A 16,785-nucleotide genomic window follows, 5' to 3' on the forward strand; every position below is an offset into this window, starting at 1 on the left:
ATATGGGCTTGAATAAATAAAAAAAATGTGCCAAAATAAAACAGTAGCAGATCAAAATCTGGTCAGCCCATGTAACTACACGTCAAATAGAAGGCGAGTAAAGTTTCCTGTGTTAGAAAAGGAAGTCTCAACATAAAACTGCCTATCCATTTTTCATCATGTAAATTACATTTTATTTTTTCTTTTTTAAATATTAATTATTTCTTTTAAAACTATAAAAATAAAATCAATAAGTCAAGGCAAAATAAAAGTGTTTTCTTTGCCTTCACATTTGATACCACTATGTTCATATGTACATGCTTTGAGAGGGTACGTCTTTAAAGAAGTGATTCACTTATCCGGACGATTCATTTATCCGGACGATTTCGTTGGGGACGGAGGCGTCCGGATTAACGAGGCGCCACTGTATTCGTTTTAGATTTAAATCTGGAACATGTGAATATAATTACCATTTACATGTATACAGAATTTCATATTCTATAATGGTAGATTTGTCATTATGAAATGTTCAATTTACGTCTGAAAGAGAGAAAGAGAGAGAGATTCCCTCTTAATCCCGATCCTCCTATCCATTTACATAGACCAGAAATTAGTTCTATATCGGTCACACCCATTCCTTATTAAATGTTTTCTGATTTCATAGTCAGTCATGGTCACATCCTGTATATTTTTCAGCTTAAAAAGTATCACACGAAGTGCACGTGTGTTGACCTGTCAATCAAAATCACTTGACGCTGTATGCAATGCAATTAAGTAGCCTGAGTTTGAAATGATCTTGAAGTACGATCTTTAAGTAAATCTGATGCAACAAACTTGTAAAAAAAAAATAGAATAAAATAAAAAATAAAATATCTCGGTATTATGAACTTCGATTGTGGGACGTGGAGACCGGTCCTTTGGATGAGATCGTATAAATCGAGGTCCCTTGTCGCAGAAGGTGCTGGCATAAAAAAGATTCCCCACTGCTCAATTGCGATAAATGCCAAAGTATAGGACAAAAATTTGCAGTCTCCACCGGCGAGTGGTGGCGTCTCCATGTGAGTGAAAAATTCAAAAATTCTGGAGAGGGACGTTAACCAACATACGTATAATCAATCAATCAATCAATCGATTGCTGAAGAATTGCTGTAAATGAATAATCTGTCTTATAGGTATGCTGTCAAATCTTGATATTATAACTTTACAAAATTCAGTGACTTTACGTTTAGTGTGATACTAACTTAATTCATTATATTTTTTTATAACACCATCACAATTATGTTAAAATATACACACAATGAAGTTTATGATAGTACGGTGTTCGTTCGTCTGTTTGTTTGTCTTAGAAATGATTGCATACAATTTTTTTTTAAATTGCTAATGATATACGTTTATCTCTTACAGGTGCCAAATGTATTATACAAGATTGATAATGAAAATGAAAGTACCTTAAGTATTGAAAGGACTTTTTTCCAGTTATTTTTTTCTTTCACAGTAAATATGATATGTATGTTTTTTACACAGAAAAAAAGCAAATTCTTACAGATTTAGAAGAACGGAAGACTTTTTTGTTGCCATGGCAACAAGAGTCTAGTTATTATTATTTTTCTTCCTGGGTACTTTTTTGTCCGTGAGTGATCTCCGAAACTACACATCCGATTGAGGTGGAACCTTTTTAGGGTTAATAGGAATGCTATGTAGATTTGCGGAACGAAGGTCATTTTGCGCGCACGTGCATGCACGTGCGTGCGCGTGCAATGAGTAAAATGACTAATATACTTGATATAGCAATAACTTTCATATCTTTTGATGAAATACTTTGATACTCAGAATATAAGGATATATTAATAGTGTAGACAAGATGACATGGTCAGAATGCACATGCATGCACGTGCGCGCATGCGCATTGATTGAAATTACAAATACAATTGATATAGACTTAACTTGTACATTTTTTGATGAATTGCTTTGAAACTCGGAATATAAATATATATTAGAAGTGTAGACAAGATGACATGGTCAGCGCACACATGCAAGCACGCGCGTGCACGTGCGTGCGCTTGCAATGAGTAAAATGACCAATATACTTGATATAGCCATAACTTTCATATCTTTTGATGAAATGCTTTGATACTCAGTATATCAGGGTATATTAATAGTGTAGACAAGATGACATGGTCAGAATGCACATGCATGCACGTGTGCGCATGCGCAATGATTGATTTAACCAATACAATTGATATAGACTTAACTTGTACATTTTTTGATGAATTGCTTTGAAACTCGGAATATAAAGATATATTAGAAGTGTAGACAAGATGACATGGTCAGCGCACTCATGCATGCACGTGCGTACACGTGCAATGAGTAAAATTACAAATATACTTGATATAGCCATAACTTTTACATTTCTTGATGAAATGCTTTGATACTCAGAATATGTAGACATAATATAAATGTTGACAAGACGACATTGTCAACATGCACATGCAAGCACGTGCGCGCGCATGCAATGCTAAAATGACCAATATACTTGATATGGCTGTAACTTTTATACTGTTTGATGAAATGCTTTGATACTCAAAATATGTAGATATATTAATAGTGTTGACAAGATGACATGGTCATCATGGACATGCATGCACGTGCGCGCGCGTGCAATGCGTAAAATGACAGATATACTTAATATAGCCGATTTTTTTTTCTTTTGATGAAATTTGAATATAAAGATGTATTAAAAGTGTAGAAAAGTTGACATGGTCATTTTGTACATGCATGTAAGTGCGCACGCATGCAATGTGTAGAAAACCCCAATATACTTGATTGCCTTATTTAACAAAACTTACAGGGAATAAGACACCAAAAGGAAGTTGGGGAGCGTTTGGGGAACATCTGTAACGGTCCCCGTTACAATTAATACTAGTTATCAAATGTTATGAAAAACTTGCATATCACAAAAAGAATTGGTGATCGAGCTATGGAAATATATTTGATTTTATTTAAAAAAAAATGTTTTATACTAATTCAGGATATTCATAAAAGATGGCTTATCATTTCAATCGTCGTTTACTATGATTCCTGGTTCCTCTCTAAATCTGTATCAAAAGAAGATTTTCCCTGGGCTGTCTCTCCATTTTTTATATCGAGTCGTAAAGATTTTAACGATGAGAAATACACTCATACACTGTAATGGAGTTCAATTTCGTGGAAGACACCCAAAGACTGAGAACAGATTTATTGAAAACAGACTTTAAAGAATCTATTTTTGCATCAATCGATTCGTTTTCCCATGTTTAGTTTAAGTTTGATTGGGAAAGGTTAAAAATTCAAAACTAGCAAGTTTTCTTTAAGAAAATGGGCGATCAAGGCGAGCGAAGTGCCTATAGTGCGACAAACATGAAGGAGAAAAATTAAATCTCAATTATAACTTAATTTTCTTTGATATTTCATTTAATATTAAAGTATACTTTATGTAAAATCGCCACAATTTGCAAAAATCTCACAAAGATTGAAATCATTCACCTACATAACATAGTTTATTACACACACTAAAGAGGGCAAAATTTGGATCATTTTCTCAAACTATAACAAAATTTTTCGATATGAGTGGGTCTTCGCTCCATTTTTGGAAAGTTTATCCTCAAAGTTTGCTTAAAAATATACATTTTTGGTAAACATAAACATGGAGCAAAGACCCACTATACCTTAAAAATATACTTTGATGACATATTTGCATCTTTCCGAGAAATACGTACTTGATGTCAGGTCAAGGGTCATATCACAAACATGATTAAAATGCCACTTCCTCAGAAGTTGTATAGCCTAGTGGTTAGTGTGTTAGTCTCAAACGAAAATGACACTCAGGATTTTTATTGCTTTTCGACTGGGTTCGAACCCCTCGAATACCACATTATTTTTTAATAATTTTCTCAGAAAAATTTTGTTTATCATAATTTCATAAATTTCAATAATGAGAACTCTACTCTAAATACTAAATTCACAAATTGAATATGATTTTTATATACATGTACATCTGAAGCTATAAGCATTCTGCACGCCTTGTTCATCCAACTCCTTTCACAATTTCATTGCTATTTTATCTAAACTATTATTATTTATTTTTCTTTTCTAAATAGATCCATGTTATTAAGAAATTAATTAATGGATTATCGATCTATAATTACAAGAATTGAAAAATCACATAGAAAGGAGATGGGTGAACATGACGAGCGATAAGCCTATAGTGTGACAAACATGAAGATGAAAAATTAAATTTCAATTATATCAAAATTTTCCTTGATATTTCGCCTAACATTAAAATATACTTTATGTAAAATCTCTACAATTTGCAAAAATCCCTCAAAGAGTGAAATAATTTGCCTGTGAAATATTAGACACACACCAAAGCGAGCAAAAAGAGTCATTTTCTCATACTATAACATTATTTTTCGATATGAGTGGGTCTTCGCTCCACCTTTTTGAAAGTTAATCCTCAAAGTTTGCATAAAAATATACAGTTTTTGGTTATCAAAAATATGGAGCAATGACCCACTTTACCTTAAAGATATACATTTATGACATAACATTCGCATCTTTTCGAGAAATACTTGAAGTCCATTAAGTCAAGGGTCATATCACAAACATGATTTAGATGCCACTCTTCATCAGGACTTGTGTAGTCTAGTGGTTAGCGTGCTAGTCTCAAAAGAAAATGATATTCAGGGTTTTTATTGCTAGGGTTCGAACCCCAGAAATACCACATTAAATTTTTTTTAATAAAAGAATAAATTTTGCCGAGAAAATTGTCCTCAGAAAAGTTTTGTTTATCATAATTTCATGAATTTCAATAATGAGACAATAATAATTGTCAAAATTCACAAACTGAACATGATTTATATATATCTGAAGCTATAGGCTTTCTGCACGCTATGTTCGCCCATCTCCTTAACAATTGTTACCAGCATCTCACTTTATTTGAATACTTATTCAAATAATAACAATACCAGTATAAAGAACTTTTTAAGGCAATTTCATAGTTTAAAAAATGTTGAAAATAAATAAATAAATAATTTTAAAAAATTTAAATATAAAAATATACCGATAATTTTCATGTTGGGAGTGAATTGACCTAGATTGTGGTGTGAAATGATCTGGGTAATAGAGGGAAATGACCACACTCCTACTTATTGGTAAAAATAAGTAGGGGTGCCCCGTATACGAAACAGGTGCCTGTGGAAATGACCTAGGAAAGGTCATTGGCGACAATATGTACAGTCAGATGTCGTTGATATATTGTTTTGACGAATATTTACTAGGGTCGTGAAGAGAGAGAGAGGGAGAGAGAGAGAGAGAGATTGACAAACACAGAGAGAGAGGTCATTACTTGAAATACTGTAGAGAGAAAAGTGTTTGGTCAGAAAATCGTATCCAGGATCGGTGAACACGACTATGATATACAAAGATACAAGAATTCTTGTTTTAACTGAAATTTCAGAATATTCTCTTTTTTTTCTTATTACCGGTATATAGATTTCAATGTTACATTTTGTCTTCAGTAGTAAGAATTAAGATAAATTTTTTTGTGTTTTTCTTAAACATGTACCGATATAATTGTGGTTGGATGTTCACATTTTAGCTCACCTGAGTTGAAGCTCAAATGAGCTTTTCTGTCCGGCGCCCGTCTAGCTGTACGTCCGTCTGTAAACTTTTTCAAATTTTACATTTTTAACTTTCTTCTCAAGAACCACTGGGAAAATTTTAAACAAAGTTGGTGCAACATCCTTGGGTACAGGGGATCCTAAATTGTAGAAATGAAGGGCCTAGCCTCCTTAACTTTCATCGTCATTGTCGTCATCATCTGCATCATAATTTTCATCATCATTATCTGCATGTGCATTTAGTGATCATTCTAAGCCAGAGATACCTTGGTAATGCCAAAGGTCAAATTTGATTAAGCTGTGTTACAACGCGAAATGTAATAACAACGCCAAATGTAATAAACTTGGATTATTACATTTTGCGTTATTGCATTTTGCGTCGAGATCAACGCAAAATGTTATAACAGAGAATAAGGTTTATTACATTTTGCGTTATTACATTTTGCGGTGATCTCAATGCAAAATGTAATAACGTACATTTTGATTGTTACATTTTGCGTTATTTCATTTTTTGCGCTGAGAGCAACGCAAAATGTAATAAAAGCAAAAAGTATGAATACAAAATGCTATGTTTTATTTGCTTGGTTTTGAAAACGAAACGTTATAAAATAAGATTTAAACATATATTTTATAATAAAGGACATTAATTGGAATAGTAACAGAAGTGAATTGGTCAATAAGGGAAGAGGAATTCATTTAAGTTCCTTCATATCATTTTTTTCTTTATGTTTGCACAGGTTAGACGACAAATACTCAAAAATGAAATAATATGTGTCTTCATACAATATTAAGAAACTCACATGAAATGTCCTATCGCAAAGTTTGACTTGCATGTTTCAGTATTAAAAAAAGAACTCTTGAATGCTAGGGAGCACAAGGAAGCAAATCTGCGACGGTTGATTTTGGAAGTTTATCGAAAGATGCTTTCTTTAACATACTGATGAAAAATTATGTTGCAAAACTAAAAAAAAAAAAAGATAATGATGCTTTAGTAACTTGTTCCTGAGATTCAATATTGTTCAAATTTACCTTGTTATAATTGATCAAACCATATATCGGGAAATAAATTAAAATTTATTAAATTTTGTACTCATATTTTTGTTACGGTTACATGCATCTTTCGTAGCGGGGGTGGGAGTGGGGGTGAGGGATTTTAGTATATTGGAGCATTCAGGAGATCGAGGCACATGACGCAACGAACTTCCTTTTCTGCCAGGTAACGACTATTAAATTTATATTTCATATAATTAGGTATAAAACTACTAAACATGTATTAATCCAAGTATTAATAATGCATAAATCAACGGAATATTTTTTTAAAATAATTCTTAAGGATTCAGTGGGAGGGTCGCATATAGTTCAGCCTTGTAAGATCAGTTATAAGCCCTACATAAGTTATATTTACTTTTATGAAAAAAAAAAACAAAAACAAAATAAAGAAAAAACCAAAACGTTGTCCAATCATTATTTCATGATGGTAAAAACTAAAAAAAAAAGTTCCCTTTATGATTTGGTGAAAAGAAAAGAAACAAAAAGAGAATAGAAAGCAAAATGAAACGTAAAAAACTAGAAGTGTAGAAAATTAGAAGTGTGAGTTGGGGGAGGGGTAACTTTGTATGTTGGTCATTTCATTTTTGCGCTTGCAGAAAGCTCCCCATTCTTTATGAGAGAGAGAGAGAGTTTTGCAGGTCTGCAAAGCACGTGATTTGAAAGACGGGTCGTGGAGTTGAAGTATTATACAGCTTTTGGACTATGCACTCCCTGTCCTTTATGATTGACGTGAACATTTTCAATTATTTCACTGTTTGAAATGGCATTCAACACTCGGAGCTCCTGGAATGGCTCGTACCTCGCACACTGATCACGGACGTCAAAGGTGTTCTACCATCTTGCTGATTCAGTCATGTGATCTTATTTTAATTTCTTTTAAATGTTATACATTTGAAATCTCAGTTGTTTTGTGGAACGCCCAACAGTTTGTTTTTGCTTTCAAAGCCTACTTACGTAAGTTGTAATCAAAATCTATTTACAATGAAGAATTAGACAAATTAAGAAACCTTTTCGAAGAACTTTATGCAGAGCGAAATATGAAATGAGTGACAAGGCAGTTTCCGGCGGAGAAATATATCAACCTGATGCTTATTCCTCCACCTATCACATTAGAGGTTCGAGCGTAGCGGAGTCAGCCGAGGATTACCGATTGGCCATTCAAGGCAAGGGATCTAATTTTCCTACGACTTAACAATTTTTCAAGCTTTTCATTCTTTAAAAAAATTAACAAAACGAACATATACCCGAAAATGAAAATAATATATTTAAAACAAATATTCTTCTTCATGAAGTGATATTCAAATCATGTTTAACCATAAGTTTGGAAAATAATTTTTACCATTTCATTCGTAAACATAAAAACAAACATAAAATACATGTACAGACAAAAAATACATGATTGTACAACATTCTTGTGTAATTAATATACAGTTTAAGTATATCATTGAGGGAGTTAGCAAGATTCCAGTTCCCCAAGGCCAGGACTATTTCCCGAGGCAAAGCAATGTAAAAGTAAATTCTAGAGGATTATGGATAACCGGGAATTAGCTTTCGAAGCAGGGATTAGCTCACTTGACTAACACTCGGGGATTAGTCCATTCTTAATGACTTCTAGGGAATTAGTAATATCTAACGATCTAATGTTATATAGGGAAAAAATCAAAAGAGGTATAATAAAATAAAATAATGATGTTTATTTCGCCGTGAAAAACGTGTGTACATTGTGAATATTCTCGTTTTATATTGATATGCGCAAGAGAAAAGAAAATACACATGTACATATTTCCGATTAAGTTTCGAATTTTTGAAACACGGGTTCTCTTCTTATTTTTTTATACACCGGAAGTTTACAGAACGAACGATTCAAATAGTGTAAAGGGTTTCAAAGCAGTTTTGTAAGGTAACGTCAAACAAGGTTAGTTTAAAATTACAAACTATGATTAGTTATAATCTTTATGTTAGTATATAGTCATTTTTTCTTTGTTTCTTTTTTTTTCCTCTCAGATTAATTTTAACAAGGAAAAAAAATCCGAAAATTAAGAAGCAAAATGTATTAATATCAAGGAAAATAATTGTCAAATATTCTTAAGAATTCCAAGTTTAAATTATATACGCTAACGTGAAAAGGTTGAACATATTTATTTTTTCTTTAAGCCGTTTATCGTAAATGGACGGAAAAAATCAACCACAGCCAGTGGACGAGGAAACGTATGAGACTTTATTTCTTCTAACGAAAGATGAATTCAAAATCCCAGTGAAAGATAGAACAAGATTACAAAAAAATGCTATCATAAAATTCTGGCGAAATAAGAACAGTTTTTCTATCAGTGTTGAAGACGGTGTGGAGAAGCTTTATCGTAATGGAAAAGAAGTTCTGAAACAAAACACCTTGAAAGAAGAAGTTTTGAAAGAATTCAAGAGAGCTCAAGGTACAGGCGCTGGATCTATTAGTCATACACTACGTAAGAAATATGCTGGGACCAGAGAGAGAAGAATCCTCAACATTTTGGGAAAAAGCAAGATTCATCAACGCCTCCATGCCCGCTTCACAAACAAAGCAAAGATGAAGCCAGTTACATCAAAGTCCGTTTTTGAGCGCATACAGATTGATCTCATTGATATGAAAAAGGAAAGGGTAAGCTTAGACGGACATACTTACAGGTATGTATTATCTGTAGTTAACGTATTCTCGAGATTTGTATTTTTACGTCCACTACAGATAAAATCAAGTCATTCCGTCACCAAAGAATTAAAAAAGATTTTTAACGAGCATGGATTCCCAAAAATCGTTCAATGTGACAGGGGCACTGAATTCAAAGGTGAACTGAAAAAGTATCTTAAAAAGCATGGAGTACACATCATAAATAGTAGAGTCTATCATCCTCAGTCACAGGGAAAATGTGAACGATTAAATAGAGAAGTTAGGTCAAAATTCAGATACCTGATAAATACTTCAAAATCTAGGGGTTTCAACTGGGTTGAGAAACTTCCAGAAATATCTCATTCCCTGAATACTTGTCCTAAAGAAGTACTGGGATATGCAACTCCTTTTGCAGTTTATTTTAACAGAGCTCATGATGGCTCAGGTGTACCGAAAAATGTTAGGGGGAAGGCAGCAAAGGCATCAAAAAGATGCAGAAATAGGATTATCAGGAGATCTTTGCTCAAACACCCCGTGTCCTCTTATTCAGTGGGGGAGATAGAGGGTTTGGATAAAGTTTCCCACAAAGGGGCAAAGGGTTCCTACTCGTAGGCATGTATTACCTGGAATTATTATTGCTAGAAAGCCCCATTCATTGTACAAAGTGTTGTTCAAATCCCCTAAACAGAGGTTTTGTAAAGAGTGGATTTCAGTTGAAAATATAACAAGCCAGACCCTCGAAATTGAAAAAGAAAAACAAAGAACAAATCGACAAAAAGTCTTAGAAAAGAAGCAGAAAATCTTACATAGGAACAAGTATTACCTTGCAAAAAGTCCCAGAGAAATTCAAAATTTTCAAAAGCGTTTGCAGAGTATAGCTAAACGATCGCATCGAGAAAAGTTTTTGTTATAAAGAATCATTCAGATCGAGTTCAAGAACTCCCTCTATCTGATGATATTCATGTGTCCTATGACCCCAAAGGAGATGGTAACTGTCAGTTTGAGGCTATAAGCGACCAACTCAAAACTATAAGCATCCATAGCACTGCTCTCAGTCTTCTACAAGAGGGGGTTGATTATATTAGACAAAATATTTGTCTTTTCAAAGAATTTATAGATACATCTGAAATGTCTAGTGAAGAGTATCTTTCTAGTATGAAAGAAGAAGGTACTTATGGGGACCATCTTACCTTAACAGCTATATCACAGATATACAATGTGCAGTTCGGGGTGATTTCTACACAAGGTCAAGAATTTAACAGAATCATATCTTCAACTAACATATACAACGAAAGTCATCCCATTCTTTTTCTTGGATACTTTCCAGAGAACGCTGGGGAGCATTATGCTAGTTTAACAGTTGATCCAGCTACTGTAAACGTGGAAATTTTGACGACGTGCTAATTTTGACTATATTGACGATTTTTCTTTTCTCGTCAAAATTTCCACTCGTCAAACTTCATATCATATATATAGCGTCACAACAGACATTGACCGTTGTACAACTTTACCGCTTAATTTTCTCGGCTTCCCCCATTGAAACTAGATCAAAATTACTGTTTAAGTTTTTTTTGTAAATAGTTATGAAAACATATAATCACAGTTTTAAAAACCGTTGAGTATGTCATATACTATTATTACCTATGGTCACAATTAACACACCATGTTTGACCTACTTTGTCACCTCAGGCAATCGGTCTCGTATAATGAAAACAAAGACTAGAACAAAAGAGCAATTAATTCAATCAAATCTTATACACTGTAGATGGTTTTTACAAGCAAAATTAAATTTTATTGATGAGAACGCTTGTAAATGAGTTCCCGAGGAAGTCGCGGTCCTTGCTTATAACATCGTGAACTCGCACAGAGCGGCTTAATCGTAGAAGTTCTCAAGTCAACTAAGCCAATGTTTCAATCAAGTTTTTTGTCCTCTAGCTTCTGGCGAACTTACTCCGAGTACTAGTTTTGAAACTGTTTTTTAGGAGTTCTTTGTATTCATTTTTGTTTTAATCTTGTGAAATCAAAGATATACATGACTCTTGATTCAATATTTCGTCAAAATTAACACTCGTCAATTTTCGTAAACAAAAAATCGTCAATTTTTCAACTCGTCAAAATAACCACGTTTACAGTATTGTGCCAGTGCTTTTTGCTGATGGATATAACATAACGATGTTGAAAATGTAATTGAGGAAATTGAATCGGATGACGACACGATTATCTATGATTTAAATGAGATGCCAATTGAAGAAAAAGAGCCCCTGTCTTTAAAAGATCTGCCTCCCATTATTTTACGCAAGATTTTTAGTGTCTGCGTGAAAGATGACCCTCTTTCAAGGTATATTATTTCCAAAGTAGATCCAATTTTCGACGAGGTAATTAAAGCCATTCCTTGTCCAAGCATATATATATCCGGGCAAGTTATGGAGCAAGTGCCCAACCCGGTAAGTGTAAGAAGGTTAATACGATTAGCCGGCAGATCAAGTGGATTGGCTGCTGAATTAAAAAAATATATTAGGGAAAAGTAAAGTGTGGGCTAATGCATGGCTTTTCCTGATGGAGAAAGAACACAGATGGTTCGAAATAAGAGACGTTTGGTGGTGCTAAATTATGCATTTTTTTAAAACAGGCCAAAATCTGAAAATTCAATGATTGAAAGTTTTGCCATAAGCGGTCGATATAAACCTCACTTATCTCTGTTCTAATTTATGTATTTTTGTATGAGGATTTTTTTTGTTCCAGCATCAAGTCATCGATGTTAACTAACATATTTAGGTCATCGTATCAATGAAAAGAAGTGTGAGGGTAACATTATTGTGAATAAAAATATAATTTGTCTTAATTTTTTATCTTCTATGTCTTTTAATGATTTCAATGCACAGAAAGAAGTGGGTTTTTTTAATAAACATGTCAAAAGAAACAATTTTAACATAATTATCTGTATTTTCTTGCTTCATTTCAACTATACACCGAATCTTTACATGAATATTTTTTGCAGAGATTTGTCAGGCTATGTATGCATGTGATTAGATACAGTTCTCAGAAAAGAATTACTTGAATGTTTAAAATAAATATACATTGTAAGTTCTAACCTTTTGTTAGATTTTTTTTTGGACAGCTTTATAATATAAAGAACAATTCACTTTAAGTACGAAAACTTTTTTAGTCAAATACTCACCATATTTCAACTTAAAAAGGTAAAAAAAAAAAAAAGAAATGTATTTGTGAAACACTGATGCCACCGTATGGCAGCTTATGGCGAGGGTTGAAATTTCTCAAATGCAAGTTAAAATTCAAGGTCAGGGTTAAAATTGTTGGTACCCAAAGGAAGGTCTTCTCACAAGGAATACACCTGTGAAATATGAAAGCCATAGCCCCACCAACTCAAAAGTTATGGACAAGGTTAAAGTTTTTTCGGATAAACAGACAAACAGACGTACGGACAGGGCAAAAACTACATACCCCCGAATCTTCGATTACGGGGGCAGAAAAAAGCATCGCTACATAAAAAATTCCTATTCAACATCGTGACCATTTGATTTGAACGTTAACCTACTTTTTCAAAATTTTTCATAGTGCTGATTTACAACACTTTTTTCGGAAAGAGGTACATGAAAGTTTATGCTAGGCCTATATAGCATGTAAGCTGTTTATCATAAAACACCCTGAAAAATTCAGCTTAACCGACCGATTGACCTTGACATGTTTATGAACTCATGACAATTCATTAAAAGTGTATGATATAAAATTACCAACAAACTGCTACACAATGAAAATATATCGAGATTGATAATCCACAATGGATCGTGAAATCTGATAAATGCATTAAAAACAAACTGAAATCTTTTTTGAGCATTGTTGGAAACACGTATTAATTGTATGATTTACGTTCTGTTCGATGACTTTTTTCATTTAAATAGAGACATTGCCTTGTATCGATTGACAGGCCTCAAATTTACTAACGCATAAATCAAAAATGATTATTAATTATTTCTAATAGTTTCAATTTCATAACTCGTTTGAGAGCTTGGGACCAAAATTTGTCTTTGATTGTTAATTTCCATCTTTGTCTTCTTCTATTCGTTGACCTCTCTTTTTCTTTGCAGACGAATGCATAAATTATATTGATACAGGTGTAGTAGCAAATAAATTGATGACCAGTCCTAGATTTATTTACGTCTTTAATATATTAATGAAGCTACAAGGCCGGAGACACATGCATTCTTTGGAACATTCTAGTTTTCATGTATTATAAAAAGACTAGCAAAAAAAAAACAAACAAATATTACTTAAATTTCCTGAACAATGTTATAATTGTATTTCCTTTTCAACGTTGCAATTATACACAAGTAGACATTGTTTGCCCAATAGGAGCGTAATGTACTGAAATATTAACATAGCGAATTTGGAGAAAATGTGTAACTACATGCAAACATGTATAAGTGCTAGGGCTTCTCTATGAAAGGAAGTATCATTCCCAAGATTCTCTATTTCAAAGTTTATTATTGACTTAGTGTTCCTTGGAATATTCTTTCCAGTGCAGAAATATCAAATCAAGATAGAGTTAGGAAAATAAGAGATCATCTTCAGTGCCACATCAAATATAAATTTGTATTCTTTTTTTTATATCTTCAAGATAATTTATTGAAATCTTATTTTCCTAGAGTCTTGATATCTCTCAGAGAGCTTAAATTAAAAATACCACAAAGTCTGACATATTCTGTTCTACATTTGGATATTTTACTAGAAAAATACCTTAACGGTAATCCAACAATAAAGTTATATCATAAACGTGATGATTTAAACTTTTCAATTCTGAACTTACTTGTGTAGCAATATACCCTTCCTACAGTATCTGAACCGTTCACGGTAGCTCAGTTGGTAGAGCGCTCGCTCCGTGATCGGGAGGTCGTGAGTTCGAATCTCGGTCGCGACTGACCTAAGTCGATAAAAAATGGGTAGCAACTGTTCCTTCGCCATACGCTCAGCACTTTGAAGTGAAAGTTGCGGGTCCTTCGGATGAGACCTTAAAAACCGAGGCCCCGTGTCAAGGCAAGCGTTGGCACGATATAGATCCCTCACTGCTCAATGGCCCTGAGTGCCGAGTAAAAGTCAAAATTTGAAGCCCTTCACCGATGTATGGTGATGTCTCTATATGAGTGAAAAATTCTCGAATGGGACGTAAAACAACATATAATCAATCAATCAATCCTACAGTATCTGCATATTAGGTATTCGACTCTCAGTTGATTCGATACACAAGATCTTGCTGTACCTACGAACATATTCTCATTCGAGGCAAACTATTGTCAAACAAGCAAACGAAACAAGAATTGAATATTAAACGTAATTGTTAAAAAATGTGTGATTACATTTTGCGTATATGCGTTTTTGCTTAATGTCGACGCAAAATGTAATAAAGCAAAATGTAATAATCATAAAGATTCTGCTATTACATTTTGCGTTATTACATTTTGCGTCGAGATCAACGCGAAATGTAATAACGCAAAATGTTATATCCAAAAATTGTATTATAACATTTTGCGTTATTACATTTTGCGTTGATATCGACGCAAAATGTAATAACGCAAAATGTAATAATCCAAAAAATGTATTATTACATTTCGCGTTATTACATTTTGCGTTGATCTCGACGCAAAATGTAATAACGCAAAATGTAATAATCCCAGTTTATTACATTTCGCGTTGTTAAGCTGTCCCTTTGTATAAATTAGCCACAGTAGATAGTATTTACTTTTTATTTCACAAACACATCTTCTTTTTACTATTGACATCATAAGACAATTGTCAGTATTGTTAGATTCTTATGCATTCAATTTTATTCAAATTAGTAAAAAAATGTTTTTACGTTTCAAAAAAAATTGTGTCCGGGTTGAAAAGAGCAACTGTTCATTATTATTCACTCGCCAAAAAAGTTAGCAAAATTGAGAAAAATATTGAATTTGAAGGTGATGAAATTGCTTAATTCGTCAAATATTATCAAATTTTAAATTATTTGAATTTTGGGTACGTTATTGTAGCTGTTTTATCAATGTCGTCACATGCGTGTGTACGATTATAAAGTTAACTAAACCTGTGACAAAAGTCTGCAATTGTTTACCTAAAAACACACTGATAAGATTCGATTTTGTTCAACTAAATTCATTTCCTAGTAGACCTGAAGTACTAGCCTTATCGCTAATGAATTGTATAATTGATGCAGGGATTATATTATCAAAATTAAGTTAACTTTTAATATTTTCAAAGTACAATGTATAAAAAATAAATTTTTATAACAATACTCACGATCCATTTCGTATTTTTGTCCACTCGACATCTTTGTTCAGATTTTTTGAATAACACTCACAATGTACTTAAAAAATTCCCAAACTTGTGCCTCTGACAAGAAACGCTAGATAGATCGTTAATCAATGGACTTGAACAAAATTACGTCAACTTTATAAGTTTTTAGAACTTGTGCCCAATTCCTTTGTAATTATAAATTACAATAAAATATGTCCAAACCAACGTCAACCTTTTTTCGCACGCTTCACCGACCTTTGTTTTCCCGGAACTAAATACCTTAGACCAATCTCTTACAAGTAATAATTTTTCAAAAAGTTTGCCTGACTAAGCCATTTATATCTGTAGAACATATAAGCAGGATAAAAAATAAATGTGTCTGTCCATTTTTGAAGGGGGGGGGGTGTTGGGGGGGTAATATTTCATTAACTTCTTTGCGACTCGCCGAAAGAATAGAAACTTATTGAAAACTGAACATTTAGGTAAAGATATTTATTGTATCTCAAATAACAGGAATACAAGTGGAATGTATACATGCATATGGCAAACAGTTGAAAGAAGTTAATATGACATGATATTGAAAATTCTTTAAATGGTTTTAAATCAAAATGATCGACGTAGGTAAGGAAAACTAATTAATGTGATTGATTTGTGCTGGGAAGCTGAGGCTGTGTAAAGCATACATGAATTAATTTTAAATGCATAGGAGATCAGAAATGCCGGAAGACAGCTGAAAATATGATAGCTATTCAAAATAATTTAAAATTAATATCTGTATGGAGGCTGAATTGTAGCGTGCACTTCAATGCATAATCATTTTACGCATAATACTTATCTAAGAATGTTGAAAATAAATAACTTTTTTTCTTCAAAAACTTAAATATAACAGGCTTATGGTAACTTTTAACATGGGGTGTGTGTGTGGTGTGCGGTGACCTTGTCCCAAAACGTGGTGTGGTGATCTTGTCCCAAAAATTGGACAAGCAAAAAAATTTTTTTTTTAAAAATGGTAAACTGCCCAAACTCGAAAATCCTCTTTCAAAGTTGGGATGGGAACCATTCTGAAATAGCTCGAAATAAGTTTTTTTTAAAATTTAAATTGACTTGAATTAATATTCTTTCTATGTTATTATATATAGTAGTAAAAAATTATCT

The 16,785-nt window shown here is 33.0% G+C and overlaps 1 protein-coding gene across 1 annotated transcript in view; it reads right to left on the minus strand.

Annotated features, from left to right (window-relative positions):
* The window catches only part of LOC133205217 (proline-rich transmembrane protein 1-like), a 124,727-nt gene extending 108,967 nt beyond the window's left edge, over positions 1-15,760 (minus strand). Inside the window, exon 1 of the mRNA XM_061340981.1 lies at positions 15,634-15,760. Within this exon, the coding sequence (XP_061196965.1) occupies positions 15,634-15,664 (31 nt within the window). The 5' untranslated portion in view covers positions 15,665-15,760. The remainder of the gene's footprint in view (positions 1-15,633) is intronic.
* Positions 15,761-16,785: the final 1,025 nt, after the last annotated feature.

The sequence above is a fragment of the Saccostrea echinata genome, unplaced genomic scaffold (genome assembly GCF_033153115.1).
Source record: "Saccostrea echinata isolate AGI-Se365-2 ecotype Australia unplaced genomic scaffold, CSIRO_AGI_Sech_v1 ptg000054l, whole genome shotgun sequence".
In the NCBI taxonomy this organism is placed as follows: Eukaryota; Metazoa; Mollusca; class Bivalvia; order Ostreida; family Ostreidae; genus Saccostrea; species Saccostrea echinata.